At 35.1% G+C, this 18,711-nt stretch overlaps 1 protein-coding gene across 1 annotated transcript in view; it reads right to left on the bottom strand.

Annotated features, from left to right (window-relative positions):
- LOC146000460 (brachyurin-like) overlaps positions 1 to 18,403 on the bottom strand; it is a 54,270-nt gene extending 35,867 nt beyond the window's left edge. Inside the window, exon 1 of the mRNA XM_083138118.1 lies at positions 18,311 to 18,403. Coding sequence (XP_082994244.1) covers positions 18,311 to 18,355 — 45 coding nt within the window. The 5' untranslated portion in view covers positions 18,356 to 18,403. The remainder of the gene's footprint in view (positions 1 to 18,310) is intronic.
- Positions 18,404 to 18,711: the final 308 nt, after the last annotated feature.

Here is an 18,711-nt window from a genome sequence, read left to right as displayed (position 1 = left end):
TTACAGAAGAAGATTATCAGAGTTACTCAGATATTTTGATACTATCTGATGCCTTATATCAAAATAACGATGCCACTCAAAATCGTGTTAAATCGTGCTGTGGGGACAAGTACAAGAATCTTATTAAACCTATCTGGAACCAACTCAAAACTGGTAGTGGTATCAATACTGTTCCTAAAGAATTTGTGTGGGTAGATGATGTGAGAAAACTCGTAGATAGATTGCTGGTTATAGCAGGGGAGGAAAATTCTGGAAACAACAATTTTTACAACGAGAAGAGGGGTATTGTAGACATAATTAGCAATAAACTAGCTCATTTTATTGTAAATGGTCCCAAAAGGATACTTAACTAAAATTATTAATACTCTACCCCCTAAATTTTGGAATGTATCAGAGGGTCGAGGTTTGGTAAGTGATATTATTAATAAGCTCGTACCTGGTTACCAATACTGTGGAACTGGGACAAAACTTGAGACACGATTAAAAAGAGGGGACAGGGGGATCAATCCTCTCGATGCAGCTTGTAAAGAACGTGACAATGCATACAACAAACACGCACATCTCGATGCTCGTCATGTGGCTGATAAAAAATTGGAAGAGACTGCATTTGGAAGATTTATCAGCAGAGATGCATCATTAGGTTAACGAATAACACCATTGGGTACAACCATTACTATGAACACAAACAAAAATTAGGATGGAGTCTGTAATATATATATATAAATATAAATACCCTGAAAAATAATAATAATAATAATAATAAAAGAGCATGAAACCTAAAGGAATTGTGTACCACATTCCATATCATGATCTTAAAAATTTAAAAATTAATCCAATTTTAACTAAAAAAACAACAGGAAAAAAAAGACAATGCATAGCCAAAGGAAATGAAATGAAATTATTACTTAGTACACAACAATTAAAACGTTTGCAAAATACAAGAAAAACATCACATAGTGGAGGATTTATATTCAGCATTCCAGCTATCATGGCGGCTTTAGGGGCAGTAGGGAGCTTAGCGGGAGATAGCGCGGCTTGCCAAAACTGTAATTGATTCAAAAAAGAATGAGGCAGAACTAGAAGAGCAGAAGCGTCATAATCTTGCCATGGAAAAAAAATTAGGCAGTGGTGTGAAGTTCAGAGCACTCAGAAAATTAAAAAAAAGAAGCACTCACAAATCAAGACATTGAATCTTTAGTTAAAATATTTAAAATTCGACATTTCAGGGGGGTTTTCATGTCCGATTCTCTCCCTAAAGATAGTTTCCCTTTCTCACGAGAATGTGGCGTGGTGAATTTGGACATGAAAAATATCGGTACACACTGGATATGCTATTATAAACAAAATAACAATGCTTTTATTTTCGATTCTTTCGGTGGGGACCGCCTACAGAATTAATTCATTATTTAAAACATGTTAAGATTTATTACAACGACGAACGTATTCAAGATTTCGATCAAATTATGTGGTCATGTTTGCATTACGATGCTTAGAATATTAAATAAAATACATAACATCAAATTGCAAGATTTTCAAAAAAGTAGTGTGGAATATTAAATATTAAAGTCTCTCCAGTGAGACTTCGGTCTTGAAACTACATCTCCACGATGATATTATCTATCCAAAATCCATAGCTCTGAGAGCCTTCTACAGCATGTATCTGATTCCAAATGTAACTACCTACAACAATTCTATATTTGTAGGTAATGAAAAAAATATTATTCCTCCTGGACAATATAATTTATCTACTTTACAATCTGAACTTTCTAACACTGTATTGCTATCTCAAAACTCTGTGACAAACAGAGTGGAGATCGTATCCACCAAAGAAACAGTAGACCTATCTACCATGGGCGAACTTCTAGGTTCCCAACAATAGCAAATTAGAAGCAGGTATTAGGCACATAGATACATTTATACCAAAATTCTTAGCTATGGAAACATTCAATATTCACTGCAACATTGCTAAAGGAATGATTATCAAAGCTGAAGAAAATTCAGGTGGTAGCCACAAGGAGACAGGAATCATTGCTACATTTAAGCCAAATTCAGAATTTATGGAACCTATCATCTATTCCCCAATCCCACCAGTCTATTTCCCTGTTTCTCTTGATAAAGCTAATTACATAGAGATAACAATTACAAATGAGAAAAATGAGATAATCTATTTTGCCGGTGCAATAATAGAAATTAATATTTAAAATAAATAAATAAATACCAATGGAAAATATCGAGAGTTATGAGTTGCAGTCATTTCCTCCAAAGAGGAGGACATTTGCTAACCTCAATGAACCGAATAAAGATATTCAATTTGATATTACAATGCGGGACGGTTTTATTCATCCACATACATCGGATCTGTAAATAAAATTTGACATCGTCAAGAAAAGTAATAGTGAAGAATATCCAGCTACTGCTAATGTAAAACTCATAGAAAATTTTGTTCCATTCTTATTCTCACAAATTGAAATCAGAAAGCATGGTACAGTCGTAGACAGAATTGATTATCCTGGAATTACATCTACTACAGTAGGGACATTGAAACTATCCAAATCAGAGAGTGCATATTACAAAGCTGGGGGGTTCGAGGCTGGAACAAAAATTCAAGCAAAAACTCACACAGTACTGTTCCCCATGAGATTGCTTTTTGGTTTTTCTCTGATTATAAAGAAATTATTTGGAGAGGTGGTTTAAGTATCATATTTCTCAGATCACCCAATGATCATAATTCAATAATGATATACAAAACTTTGAATCCAGATGGAACAGCCAATGATGCTAGTTTACCCCAAGCTGCAATATGTGTGATTCAGTCTATGGAGTTACGCATGCTATAGTTGAATATGAATCGAATTATGCTCTCAAATACAAAGCCAACATTTTGAAAAATCCTCAAATTCCAATACAATTTTATACATAAGAATGCATACAGAGGCCAGTGGAGGGTATTTTTTTTGAATTCGATATTACTAATCATATTCAATCTCTACAATACGATATGCCAGAGTTTGTAGCTGTATTGTTTCAGACAGGGAGAGATGACAATCAGGAAAAAGATAGCAGCCAGTTTGATAATTGTAAAATTAAAAATATATATCTGAAGAATGGTCGAAATGAGGTTTTCGCACGTGAAAATTACAATTTAAACATTGCAGATCAAGATTATTTGAAATTATATGAAGCAGATAGTGCATTTAAACGAGTAACTGAAGGAAATATCAATATGTATTATAATCCAGACGAGTTTATAATTCACAGACCAATGTTCTTAATAAATGCATCAAAAAGAAAATTGGTAGTTATTAATGATCGAACAAATATTAAGTTAATATGTGAGTTTCATGAAACTTTACCTGAAAATACCATATGCAATGCAATTTTAATTGTAGAGAAATCATACATATATGACGTAAAGAATGAGAGAGTGGTAGAACAATTTTAATACTATTTACTATTTATTACTATTTAATATAATATAATAAAAATAGAACAATTTTAATACTAATTTAAAAAATAATTTTAATTCATGAACATTTATCACATTGTTTACTTGTATTATAATGTCCATATTCTCTAGTATGAACATTACAATCTAATATTTGCAATTTATTATCATTGCTATCAAGAGCTATTTTGTTTTTTCTGTAGTATGCACACCATCCAAATTGCTAGTCAGATTATATGCAAACATCCTTTTTATTTTCTTTTAAATAAACTTTTTTAAAAATGTTTTATTTTAAGTTTTCTTGTACATGCTCGATTTACACCCTTAACTTTTTTAATTTTTTATTTGCCATCAATATTTAGGCAATACATTTTTGGTCTTAGACCAGCAAATTCTGTTATTATAGACCCTGCTGCCTCATCTTTCATTTTCCCAGGGATCATGTGGTTTTCGAGATTATGTAATCGATATTGTCTGGATAATTACTAAAATCAAAATATTTTTTCATAGAAAGCAAATCACTGTATAAATCAGGTGTTTCTATTTCATATATAAAACTATCAGTATCCATGTATGCTATTTCAATTTTATCTTTGTATCTAGGTTTCATATCAACGTAATAAGATTTATACATTTCTAATTTAGCCAATTCAAGAACTGCAACACCCACAGCTATCGGCATATTAAACTTTACATTAGTGTTTCTTCTTTCAATAAGAGTTAGTGCTATCAACGATTTCTGTAAAACTCTTAAATTTAGGATCAGCAACAAGTTTTAGAATTCTTTTTGGATCAGATGCAAAATTACATATTACTCGCTTCCTATTGTCTTGTAAAAATTTTCCATATATTGAATTATTCATTAATTTATAAAGATTTTGTTCAACTTTTGAATTTGTTTGTATTCGATTATCTCTATTTTTTCAGTATAAGATTTTAACCACTTTTCTTGTTTAAATTTTAACCCCTGATGGACCTTGGTAAGTTTCAAACCTTGCTTCAAGTAAGGTGCAAGTGAGGTGCAAAGACCATCGTTTGAAGAAGTAAAGTGTGCAATATTAAAATTAAATAATAATAAAGCACCTGGAGAAGATTTGCTCCCTGAGGAGATATTTAAAAAGGGTGGAGAAACACTTTGGAAGAAAGTTCATGAGCTAGTTTGCATGATATGGGATCAAGAGAAAATACCATGTAGTTGGAAATATGGAGTTATCTTCCCCATCCATAAAAAGGGTGATAAAAGGAATTGTGGCAACTACAGGGGGATAACACTATTAAATATTGGATACAAAATATTTTCCAATATCCTATATATGAGAGCATCTAAGCAGGCAGAAGAAATCCTAGGGGAATATCAATGTGGATTCCGTCCAAACAGATCTACCATAGATCACATCTTCACCATATCTCAAATTATGGAAAAATTCTATGAGCAAAATATAGATCTACACTTTTTATTTATAGACTATCAACGAGCATTTGATAGCTTACACAGAGCTGGGATCATGAAAGTATTCAAGAAAGTAGGATTTCCAGATAAATTAATAAGATTGATAAAGGTAACCTTGGAAAATACAACAGCGGGAGTCATGGTGCAGGGAGAAGTCTCACCAACCATTAACATAGAAACAGGAGTGAGGCAAGGGGATGCTCTGTCCACCCTAATTTTCATTATTGTACTACATGATATTATCAGTCCACTGCAAAAAAGGGGGAGTATATTCTACAAAACAACACAGATTCTTGCTTATGCTGACGATATTGTGATAATATCAAGGACACTTGCAGATCTTAAAAGCACTTTTTTAAAGTTGGATAGTAAATCCAGAGAAATAGGACTATTAATTAATGAAACTAAAACAAGATATATGAGAATGTCTAGATCGCCAGCCAGACGAAACTCTCTGGCTTTGAATGTGGGTACATATCATTTTGAGGGAGTACCCACTTTTACTTACCTTGGAGCTCTTCTACATAACAACATAGAAGAAGAAGAAATTGTTAACCAAAGGATACAGGCTGGAAATAGACAGTATTATGCACATATAGAATTATTTAAGTCAAAAAACCTCTCTAGGAACACAAAATTAAGACTGTATAGGACACTTATTAGACCAGTTATAGCATATGGTGCAGAATCTTGGAAACTTACATCTAAAGCAGAAAGCAAGGTAATGTGTTTTGAAAGGAAGATATTACGTAAGATCTTTGGCCCCGTTAGGAATGAAGATGGATCCTATAGAATTAGGAATAACATGGAGTTAGAAGGATTGATCCAATATGAACATGTGGTGAGATATATAAAATCTCAACGCTTAAGATGGGCAGGACATCTGATGAGAATGGAAGAGGATAGGCTACCACGCCTGGTATTCAATCAGAAATTGTGGGGAACAAGGCCAAAAGGAAGACCGAGAGGAAGATGGATCGATGCAGTTGAGGAAGATTTGAGAAGGATGAATATACGCAATTGGAAAAATGTAGCTCAAGATAGAACGAGGTGGAGGAAGATTGTTTGGGATGCCAGAGCCCACCAAGGGCTGTAGAGCAAAAGAAGAAGAAGAAGAAAAACATTTTTGGTCTTAGACCAGCAAATTCTGTTATTATAGACCCTGCTGCCTCATCTTTCATTTTCCCAGGGATCATGTGGTTTTCGAGATTATGTAATCGATATTGTCTGGATAATTACTAAAATCAAAATATTTTTTCATAGAAAGCAAATCACTGTATAAATCAGGTGTTTCTATTTCATATATAAAACTATCAGTATCCATGTATGCTATTTCAATTTTATCTTTGTATCTAGGTTTCATATCAACGTAATAAGATTTATACATTTCTAATTTAGCCAATTCAAGAACTGCAACACCCACAGCTATCGGCATATTAAACTTTACATTAGTGTTTCTTCTTTCAATAAGAGTTATTGCTATCAACGATTTCTGTAAAACTCTTAAATTTAGGATCAGCAACAAGTTTTAGAATTCTTTTTGGATCAGATGCAAAATTACATATTACTCGCTTCCTATTGTCTTGTAAAAATTTTCCATATATTGAATTATTCATTAATTTATAAAGATTTTGTTCAACTTTTGAATTTGTTTGTATTCGATTATCTCTATTTTTTCAATATAAGATTTTAACCACTTTTCTTGTTTACATTTTAACCCCTGATGGACCTTGGTAAGTTTCAAACCTTGCTTCAAGTAATATTGCAACAATCGATAGTGAACATGATATTTTTTTTTATTTTCAAAAGATAACACCAATTTTGTTTCCTTTGTACCTAGGACCTTCTCGGAAACTGGTGCCATAGCTAATCCGTGGTGATAGTCATGGAGATCAGATGGATATTCCATATCAACTTTCAAGAAACAACCCTCTGGATGATCTTCGGACCAGTTTAAGAAATCCCTGTCTTCAAGTTCTGTATGGGTCATCCATTCGTAATTACCGATTGGGAGTGATGAGTCATAACATACCCATATAAATTATTCATATCAATATATAGAATATATTTATTTTTTTCATCAGCATTATAATTACTAGATAAATATTTATTGTTTGCTTTTGTATATCTTAAAGGACACTGGACTATACCACCACGTTTACCAGATTCAACGAACATAAACTGCTCGATATCGTTGAGACCAATTTCAACTTTTGTATTTAAAAGGATAGCCTGCCAGGATAAACCAGGTGTTGTATACATAAAAACAAGATCTAAATTATATTTATTGAAACAACGATCAGGTCATCCATTCGTAATTACCGATTGGGAGTGATGAGTCATAACATAACCATATAAATTGTTCATATCTATGTAAAATATGTATTTAGATGCTTGATAAGGATTGTAGCTAGGTAACTATTTATTGTTTGCTTTTGTATATCTTAAAGGACACTGGACTATACCACCACGTTTAGCAGATTCAACGAACATGATCTGGTCAATATCATTAATAAGACCAATTTCAACTTTTGTATATTTAAACATAGCCTGCCAGTATAAAATGGGTGTTTTATACATAAATACAGGATCTATTTCATATAATTTAAAACAACGTTCTGGAAAATTTTCAAACACATCAGCCAACTGGAGTATCTAAAATCAAATATTTGTCACGATAATCCACCGTTGTTTCGCAATTTAGTGTTTTCCAGATTCACTGTACATATTGATAATCTTCCTCACTACATTCTTCATGTTGAAGTTTGTTATAAAATTTATCTCTCGATGGTAACTGTATCTAATTGAATTTATTAAAATCATCCATGTAATCATATGGGTAGACCCCTTTTCTTTTCAGCAATTTTATCTTGTCCTCACCAAAATATTCTTTTGTATGACCAAATTCATTGTTGGTTAATTGACTTACCAGAGTAGCTAAACTGCTAGGTAAAAATTGATATGAATCCAGGAATCTAAGAACAACTTTTTTTCCATTTTCTAATTTGATAGTTTTCTCTATGGCAATATATTTATCTGGAGTGCGTGCTATAATATCAATATTCTCTGCATCATATCCCAATTCTTTGATAAATAAATGTGCATCAAAATTTTGTAAATTTTGAATGAATACTGGAATTAAATTAAGTTTTTGTATTTGCAAATTACATGAATTACAAATTGTATGAATATATTCTCCATTAAAATGGTTGTGGTGTTTATTTTTTTCACTATCACAAATAAAATATCTATTACAATATTTACAATTTAAACTATTATCATGTTCCTGTTGTTGTTCTGATGTAAGATCCTTCATCGGTTCTATATAATGTAAAATTGGAGCAAGAATTTCAACCCACTCTCGAAGTTTTTGAATAAATTTTTGGGCTGGATCTTCACCTCGATAAATATATGGAGGTGGATTATTTTTTCCATAAGTGTTTATCAGTTTTAGTGCAAAATCACATGTTTTAGGTTTATCTGTATGTGTTGTACATCTCGATGCTCGTCATGTGGCTGATCAAAAATTGGAAGAGACTGCATTTGGAAGAGACTGCATTTTCTCTTCACATGTTTTCCTACCTCTTCCATCAAATTTTGACAAGCATCGATCACATTTTGTTATTTTAGCTGTGTGTGATGTTTTTTGTTTTCTCACCAATTGTGGTAGATTCTGTATGAGACAATAATGTTTCTTGTTTCCCTCTGTAACATATAATAATCTGATAATATGTGCACCATCTGCTGGTGGATGGTGACGCAGTATACAAATTTCATCTTTTATTAACACCATAAACATGTACAGCTATTGGTTGATTGTAGTGTTCTTCGTATTGTTTTTCAAATTGTTTGATAGCTAAGATATATCTTGGATATTTTATGCCTGACATAGGTTTTTTAAACTTTGCTATATTTTCATAATAATTGTAATTAGATGTTTACTGTCAGGAACTGGATGAAAATAGGCTATGAGACACCATAAAAAACATTTATTGTAATAATTTTGAATATTTATTACAGCATTCTTGTTTTTGATCTGGTCGAGTATTTCAATATAACTAGATCCACCCCCAAGAGGGACATATTTTGATATTTTTAATTCAAGTTTATGATCAGTGTTACACAATCGCCATCCAGATCCTCTCCCTTGGAACTGTTCTTGTTTTAACTTAAGTTCTTCACAAATTCTATCATAAATATCATACAAGAGAATATCATTATAGTGTAAAATTAACACACGGGTACGATGAATGTATTGTTCTTTTTCACTATGAGAATTTATATACATTGAGAATAGATTAAAATATATTTTGAGAGAACATATTTTAAGTTTATTTTGAATTGCATCTATAATTTTTTGTTTCAGTTTAGCTAAAAAATTTGGAATATCTGAAGCTTCATCATTTATGTCTGATGTGGTATATTTTTTTATATACAATTTTTTTTGTTTTTGGTTTTTGTTATTCATTTTTTATAATTTGTGTATATATATAATTATATATTTTTTTAAATGTTAGGTTTTATATATTAAAAAAAATTAAAATAAAATTTCTTAGGTTTTATATATTTATTTTTTAAAAAAAATGTTAAAACAATTTATACTTAATAAAAATTAATTATAAATTTATATGTTATTAGTATTCTACACACCATTTTTTTCTTCTAAAATATTATATACATTTCAGACGTAAATTAATCAGAATATATATATTTGGGAAATATTTATATATACTGCACTGCTAATAACTCAAATTAGTATCTACATGTGAGTTTTTGTTTCTTTAAAAATACACATATACATTTCAGACGTAAATTATCAGAATATACATTTGAGAAATAATTATATATATATACTGCACTGCAAATAACTCAAAATCACTATCAACACATCTATTTTTTTTAAAAAATATGATAATTGTAAACCTGTGCTTAAAAATATACTGATTTAGGCTAGTGGGGTGAATTTTGGCTTATAGAACTGAGTAATTGAACTTTGATAAAAAAACATAATTATTTTTTATGCTATAAAAATAGTAAAATTTGGATTTTTTGGATACTTTTCTCTTGGAAAATTAGCTGAAATCTGGGCAAAATGAATAAATACAAAATAAATGTTTTCAAACATACCATTCCCCCTACTCACGGAAAAGGGTTTTATCTACTTCTCAATTTTTTTCAGTAAATTTACAAATCTAAAGACGAATAACATTGTTCTTGGTGTATAAGTCATTAAGCTAATGAGTTCATTCTGCATTTAGTTTCCCGAATAATGGCTATGTATTTCGCGAGAGTATATCCGTAGACTGTAGGGGGCTACAGAAGAAAATGATGTTCCTTTCCAATTTATTGATTGATTGAGTTGGTGTTTTACGTCCACTGTATACACAGTAATGCTAATCGGGACTGGTTCTACAGTGTAAAGTGGGATCCGAACCATTGTGAGCATCCACCGGGTATCGAACCCGGAACCCCTTTATTACAAGGCGACGATGCTACCATGCGGCACCGAGGAGGCCCTTGATCCTTTTCTTTCCAAGATACAGCATAGGTCTATATGGTGTATAAATAGTTTGTTAATTTATAATAGTTTGATATAAAAAAATCTTACGTTTGGCCCCCCTCAAACTGATCAACTTAGCTACGTTTCTGGTAAAGTGTATATTGTGAAATGGATTCCGTTGTTGTGGTAGAAGTAGGTGCCATGTTGGCTTTCCCAGTTGTGCCGAATACCGCACCCTGCATGTGTTCCAAATACCGCACGGGTGCGATATTACGAATAGCATAGGTCCCATTGGATATGTCTCTTCAAGTAGTGTCAACTGATGATGAAGATAGTGAAAATGAGGACTGTGAATGTCCCTATTGTAACGGAACATTTTCACGTGACAAAGCAGGTAAAAAATGGATCGTTTGTATTCAGTGTAGCACTTGGTGTCATGAGCAATGCGCAATGTACTGAGGACTACAATCGGTTTGTGTGCAATTTTTGTTTGGAACATTAGAATATGTGTACACTTCTACGTTGCTTTTGACATGGACATTGAACCGCATTGCCTTTATTTTGCTCATTCTTAAACTACTTTTTTGCTGATGGTCTTTCAAAGCATTCATTCCATGTTTCATTTGACATTTGTAGCTTCTTTGTAGCTAATCAGTGGTGATTTATTCATTCTAGTTTTTTTTACTTTTAACCACTGTTATTTTTTAGAAAAGATATTTACCTACAGTGAACTAATTGTACAAAAATACAAACTACGAAAATCACTAACAACAACGGGACTAGAGTACACAATTCGGACACTATCCCTCCACACACATAAGATCTCACGCATAGTCTCTATAGACTATTCATACACATTGCACACCAACCCCGCTTTACGTCCATCTCCCTGTCTCTGCTTCCATCGGATACGGTTTATATCAACATCAGTTCCGCACCTTACGAGAAGCTATTACTGATTGGACTCTCTTTACCGCTCGTGTCCACAATTCCGTTCACCTAACTACTCCGTTGTCATCATCTGCAGACATCGGCAGGGGTGTTACTATCTTCACCAACGTCATCGCAGATTCCTGGCGCCAATCCACGTCATTCACCAGAGATCCACTCTCTACTCAGGCTACTCCAGTTTTGTACATATTAACACGACTTGTGCGTTGGGCGCGCCGACGATGGCATCGCTCCAGATCGCCCATCCACCGGGGAGACTGGATGCTCCCTCAGCGTCATCTTCATCAATACTTACACCGTGAACGAATCCAACAATGGGATCGCAAACTTGGCTAACTGACAGAGCTTGATCCTACATTTTGGAAGATTGCTCGTAACTTAAATCAACGTCAACAGCCTACTATGACGGCCATTAATAACCCTGCAGGCCCAATTATGGATCCCCAGAGGCAGGCTGAGCTTCTAGCCGATCATTCTTATGATCAGTTTCAACCAAACAATGATCTCCATGACGCTGTTACAGAACAGATCGTCGATGCTGCTTTCCAACGTCTTCAACGCCAGCCTTCGTCGTTGGATGTTCCACCTGTCTCGCCTCGCCAGGTGGCAAATGCAACACGGAAATTGAAAAACAACTCTGGACGGGATACCGCCAGCTGCACTGAAGCATCTGTCCCGTAAGGGCTACGTCTTTTTGGCGAAGTTATTTACAAACATCCTGAAGCTTGGTTACTTTCCACTTCAGTGAAAATTGGCAAAACTCATCGTACTACCAAAGCCTGGAAAGGATCCACAAAATGCCAATAATTACCGTCCCATCAGTTTGCTTTCTCATCTTAGCAAGCTTTTTGAACGAGTTATGCAACGACGACTTCATGAGATCATAGAAGCTAACCATCTGCTCCCAGATCACCAATTTGGTTTTCGCCGTTCCCATGGGACGAACGAACAACTTGTTCGCGTCGTTGACTATGTAGCGATTCGTCTTGATTGGAAGCGCCGAGCATTAGGATTATTTCTCGATGTACAAAAGGCGTTCGATCGAGTTTGGCATGCTGGACTCCTGTATAAACTGCGACGAATGAGGTTTCCACTCAGCTATAGAAAGGTCTAACCGAAGTTTCATTACGTCCATAAATGGGCAGAAATCGACGCCAAGACTGGTCCATGCAGGGGTACCTCAAGGATCGGGGATTTCTCCGATACTTTACTCTTTGTATACCGCAGATGCACCCACCCCAGATAAAGGGATAATTGCCACATACGCAGACGACACTGCACTATTCACTACCGGCAAACGTGTGCTTCAGTGTCAGAAACAAATGCAAACTTTCCTGCCGATCTTTGAACGTTGGGCTCAACGGTGGAAAATCAAGATAAATCCAGAAAAGAGTACTTCAGTCGTTTTTAGTCTATCCAATGCCAAAGAAGGGGCCAGCTTGCAACTATTTCAGCGAGATGTACCCAGCGCTGAACAAGTTAGATACTTGGGGTGCTGATTGATAAACGCCTTACCTTCGGACCACACATCAATGCCCAGACTAAGAAGGCCAAACAGAGGATAGGATATATATACCCAATGTTCCGGTCCATGGCACTCACACTCGAGACACGCCTGCATTTATATAAAATGATGGTGCGGCCGATATTACTATACCCCAGTCCCGCCTGGCAGCATGCAGCGAAGTCTCATTTAATTAAATTGCAAAGAGTCCAAAATCGAGCTGCCAGAGCAATTGGAAGGCATCCTCCTCTTACTCGCATAATCCAGATACATGAAGATCTGAATTTAGAGCTTCTTGATGTAGCACTACGACAAGCCAAACTATCCTTTTGGAATAAAATAAGAGGACACACAAATCCATTAATTAGCAAGCTGGGGTCGGAGAGGCCTCGTCATTTCCGCATTAAACTCCCGAGATTGGAGTAAATTTTTGATTGTTGTGTTATGTATGTGGTGATTGTAATTGTTTCGTTCACTTTGGGAACACAATATTTTAAACTTCGAGCTACTGTTGCCGAAGCTTGTTCTTGTTATTATGTATATGGAGTTCATTGTTAAAGATGTTGTCTACAGAATATAACAGATTGGAGTCAAATATAAGTATGACACTCCATATCGATTATGACATATTTCCGCACCGCACCGCACCGCTTTACGTCAACATGCAATCCGGGGCGATGCAGTTCCCGGAGATCAAGGTGGAAACCTAACGGTGCCACATGAAGCCTTGATCGTGACCTTGACGTGGTCATCTGACGAAGTGGAGCCTGGGCCACTGATAATCCTACCTGGGAACTTTATGTATATAGAGGTCCTTGTGACCGACAGACGCGGTGGAACCTAGGCCACCAAGAATAATCCTCCAAGGCAACCATTTATGTGACCTTACGACTACACGCTACCCTGAAGACGAAGGCAGATTCAGCCTCCGAAACGTAGGTAAATATCTTTTTTAAAAAATAACAGTGGTTAAAACTAAAAAAAACTAGAATGAATTTGTAGCCTTTATTCTGCAATTTCCATGTCTCATTTGTAATTTGTAACACACGTGTATTGTCATGTGAAGGACCATAACAGTTAGTATTACGTTTATTTAATGAAATACTTCATTACTACTTTTTGTCCTTGCTTTCGGCAATAGTCTTGGAAAATTGTGCTGTTACAGAATGTGTTCTTAATATCGCACCGGTGTCCGATATTACGCACAATTTTTCTCAACTCGCAAAATCGTTGACGTTTGCTTACAACATTATGTACATGTGTATAATGTATTGAAAAACATTCGAAGCATCAGACGTCTTGGCAAACATCCCATAGTTCGTTTTGCCCTTGTTACTTTTTCATTTTGGCCTATTTTCGCTCGCCACGTACGAAAAACAAAATGGGTGCGATATTCGACACTTCTTCCCTATGTTTAGCTGTTGGAGCACGTGGTGGTGTCTCTATGGGCAAGAATTTGCTTCTAGCACTGAAATGTTGATACTTCACACTTCTAAGTTACACATCTCCATTTACACCAAGAGTGGAGTTGTGCTGTGGATTCCTCATATGTAAATAAAATGAAAATATTAAGTAATGATGTAATGGTAACAATCATTTTTTTCCGATTCAAGAACATTTCAGAGGTTCAAACACTGTATCCCCCCTCCCCTTTAAAAACGTCACTTCTCAAACGTTCGCACGTTAGTGATGTAAATCCATTTAAAGCTACGAGTGCTATAGTTTTAAATATTTTGCACCTTCAACAATTTAAAAACATGAAGCAATGGAAGAATATAAACCAGGGTGTGATTTGAAGGGGATATTGAGGATGTTCTGAACCATTCCACTCTCTGGTTATAAATAACACATCCCAACCAGGAATAATTAGGTATTTCCCATCCACTGGATATGTAAACTATATTATTAACTATCATACCTATAGAGTTCCACTTTAGTTCAGGTAATTTTAGAACCCAACACCATTTTCAAAACACACGTTATATTGTTAATTAATTTATGTAGGATGTGTACTACATTCTGCATCTTTTCGATGCCATGCATTTTATTGATATTTTTTCAAAACCCCAAAAGTCAGCCTTCTGGAGGATCTTTCACAATAACTTTCTTATGAAATATTAAAAGTGAGCCGTGTTTTTGACCTGTCAAAAGAAAACCCCGTCATTGTGGTCTCTGGTCGATTCGCGAGTGGTCTTAGTTTGGAAAATTGGTAAAATATTTGACAAAGTGGTTACTTATAAGGGTTGACGTGGCTCTGTCTACAAATATTGAAAACGATTGGTTCCTTGCTTATGAGAATGGTTCTTCAGGACTCGAGGAAAACTTTAGATTCGAAAGATTTTTTTTTCAATCTTCAGTTGACAATATGAATAGCCGTTTTGAAGACTTAGGTTTATTTTTGGATGGAGGTCATATTAAAAGCAGATACATGTCCTGCAGATGAGTGTGAACATGTGTTTTATGATGACATTTCAAACCCTCGTTTATGTGAAGAGGTGAAGTTTAAGGGAGAATTCACACCGAAAAGACACGCGACAAGCGACACGAGAGTTTCACAGCGAAGAGACCAGATGCATGCTACACGTGGCAAGCGACACTTGTTTCTTGCTCAGTTTGCATGATGTTAGCGATATAATTGCATTAATCAGTTTTTAGTCACCCGAAAAACTTAACAAGAGACATTGTTACATATAAATCGCGTTGTAAAATTTGGCAAGTTATTGAAACTCTGTAGAGGCATGTTGTGCATGAGAAACCGAGAAATAATATGCACTCACCTCAAACTGTATACACTAGACTTTCCAGCCTGGATAAAGCGAAGACCTAAGCACTAGAAAAATTATTCTCAACCTTCTTGAAACCATGACTCGGTATTTTTTTTTATAAGTCAATGCCCTTAGCTCAAGAATTTTCCTCGTAAATAAAATTCTAGTATTTAAGATTTTATGCATGAATTAACATGTACCCATGGAATTAAATATTGAAAGATAAATTCTAGCATAATCATAAAGAGTAATAATACTTTGATTACGTGTAGGATTGTTGACAAATATAAAAATATGGATGAAGAAGTGGTAACCTCGTCTCCTGGTAATTAAGTGATCCCGGGTTCGATACCCGGTGGAGGCACTGGGCAGATTCAGTTCTGATTAGTCCATTTGTTTATAAAATGGACTTAAAATACGAAAATTCAAAACTCAAATATAATATTGGGATTGTGTTATTCGTCAACCACTTTCATTAGAACCTTTCGCAGCTCAGTATAGTTGATACGAGGACCGGTGGTTGAGAAACAATGCACTAGAGTACGAGGGTCACTATTTATATTTTGAGCCTAACAATGAAAAAACAGGAATTTGGCATTGAAAACTGCTTTATTGTTTTTCGAAGTATTCTCCTTTATGGTCAATACACTTTTGCATTCGTTCGAACAATTTGTCAAAGCAGTTTTTCCAATCTTCTTCAGACACCTCCATAATATGGTCGGCATCTTCCGCCGACGAAAATCGTTGTCCACGCAATTTATTCTTGACATTCAGGAACAAGAAGAAGTCATTGGGTGCCAAATCAGGACTGTATGGTGGATGACCCATCAATTCGATTTTTTGACTGTTCATAAAGTCGGTTGTTAGACGAGATGTGTGACAGCTGGCATTGTCTTGATGAAGAATGATCCGACGGCGTTTGTTTGTTTTCCGTATTTGACCGAAGACCTCTGGCAAACAAATTGTTGTGTACCATTCAGAGTTCACCGTTCTACGTTCCTATAAAGGCACAGTTGCCACATGACCAGTTTTCCCGAAAAAACATGCAACCATTTGTTTCGATGTGCTTCGAGCGCGAACAACTTTTGTTGGATTGGGTTCATCTTGAAACACCCATACAGTCGACTGCTGTTTACGTTCCGGCTCATATGCATATATCCATGATTCGTCACCTGTTACAATCTTATATACGTCTTTTGAAGCACCACGATTATATTTATTGAGCATTTGTTTGCACCAATTGACGCGAGCGTCTTTTTGAGTTTTTGTCAAATTGTGTGGGATCCAACGAGAACATACCTTTCTCACAGCTAAATGATCATGTAATATTTTATATATGCTGGTGGAACTAATGCCTATGGTTGCCTCAATCTCACAGTATGTCACATGACGATCTTGCAGTATTAGGTTTTTCACAGCATCAATGTTTTCTTGAACAACAACTGATTTTGGACGACCTTCGCGAATCTCGTCGGTGAGCGAATGGCGGCCACGATTAAATTCGTTATACCAGCGTTTCACAGTGGCAAAGGATGGGGCTTCATCGCCAAATGTGGAAGTAAGTTGATCGATGCACTCTTATCTTGATAATCTACGTCGAAAATCGTAAAAAATCATCGCACGAAAATGTTCACGAGTTAATTCCATTTTATTGTTGTTGCGCAATCTCCAAGGCAACATAAACAACACAAATCAAGCTATTGACAAAACATTTGAAGTAGGTTATGGTCAATAATGCCAGACGATTCCGTGCAAACGTCAAATCGCGCCTAACTTCAATCAGTGTTGCCAAGGCTCAAAATATAAATAGTGGCCCTCGTACTAATCTATTTTGGACTAAAGTATCTCTACGCGCTGGCTTTTTTAAAATAAAATCCCAAATGCCCAAAACACGGCCCATTTTACACGATGTTGAAAGAAAATTACAGCAGATAACTGCATCAAGAAACTTGATAAAGCGAAAACAACGCTGTGTTTAAATTTTAAAACATTGTACAATTACATATGGATACTTTATTATATCAACAAATTACAGATTCAAACATTTTGTAAGGCCTCCGGTTGGGCTCACTTCTAGAGCCTAAATATAGCTCGTTGGAATGAAGCATTCATTGAGCTTACGTGAACAACAAACTGAGGCGACACGATGCACGGTATTGAGAAAACTGTACAGTCCGAGCCACACGTAAGCGACATGAGACACGCGCAGCTTGTCGTGTCGCTTTGGTTCGAAAGGTTCAATTGATCACTGAGTGTTCGCTTGCAAGCGACACGTGTCTCTTGCAGCGTGTCGCATGTCGCGTGTCAGTTCGGTGTGAATTCTCCCTAAAAACACGGTGTTCTTAACGAACCAAATGGCAAACCATCGAACTTGCAAAAACAGTCTCATTCATTTCGTTTATTGAACTGATCTGCGTAATTTTATTTTAGTTTGATTTTAGAATTTAACTTAGAATGATATTGATTTTTGTTCTATATGATATAAAAATTAGATTTTAAGCAATTTAGTAGAAAATACTGCACGTGAGGTTAAAATTAATGGAAACTATTTTTCGGGGGAGTTATTGGTAACAATGTGTAAGCTTATTAAGATAGTAAACCCATTAAGTCCATCCCCTCTTCTGATAAAATCACAAATTGCACCTTGATATAACCTGGTATATAACTACATAAAAAGAAGTAAACACTTATTTACCTGTGTTGCCGTCACTAGAAAGATGATCCCAAGTAAAACCTTCATTTTGGACCCACAAGTGATGCGCTAATGTTGAACAAGCTATGATTGCTTGTATTGAGGTTTTTGATAAAAGATTACTTCATTACTTGTTGATTAGATTTCATTGTTTACATCTTGACGAGTTTCCGTCTTGCTAAGTTATCCTCTCTCCATAAAAAAACTTATCTAAAAGACAGGTTAATCAAACATTCTTCCCAGTAGTAATGGGTTACGTAATATTTAATTATATTTCTTTAGTTAAGTTGCTCACAAGGATATATTTCTATAGCCTACTATTGTAAAAATGCAAAATGCGTATAATTGAACTAAGTAATGCATTTTTGTTATTTCAAGTTGCTTTTCTGTCACTTTTATCTAAT

This window comes from Lepisma saccharinum, chromosome 16 (genome assembly GCF_977018435.1).
Source record: "Lepisma saccharinum chromosome 16, izLepSacc3.1, whole genome shotgun sequence".
Taxonomy (NCBI): Eukaryota; Metazoa; Arthropoda; class Insecta; order Zygentoma; family Lepismatidae; genus Lepisma; species Lepisma saccharinum.
The sequence above is the reverse complement of the archived record's forward strand: the minus strand, read 5'-3'. Positions and strand labels throughout refer to the sequence as shown.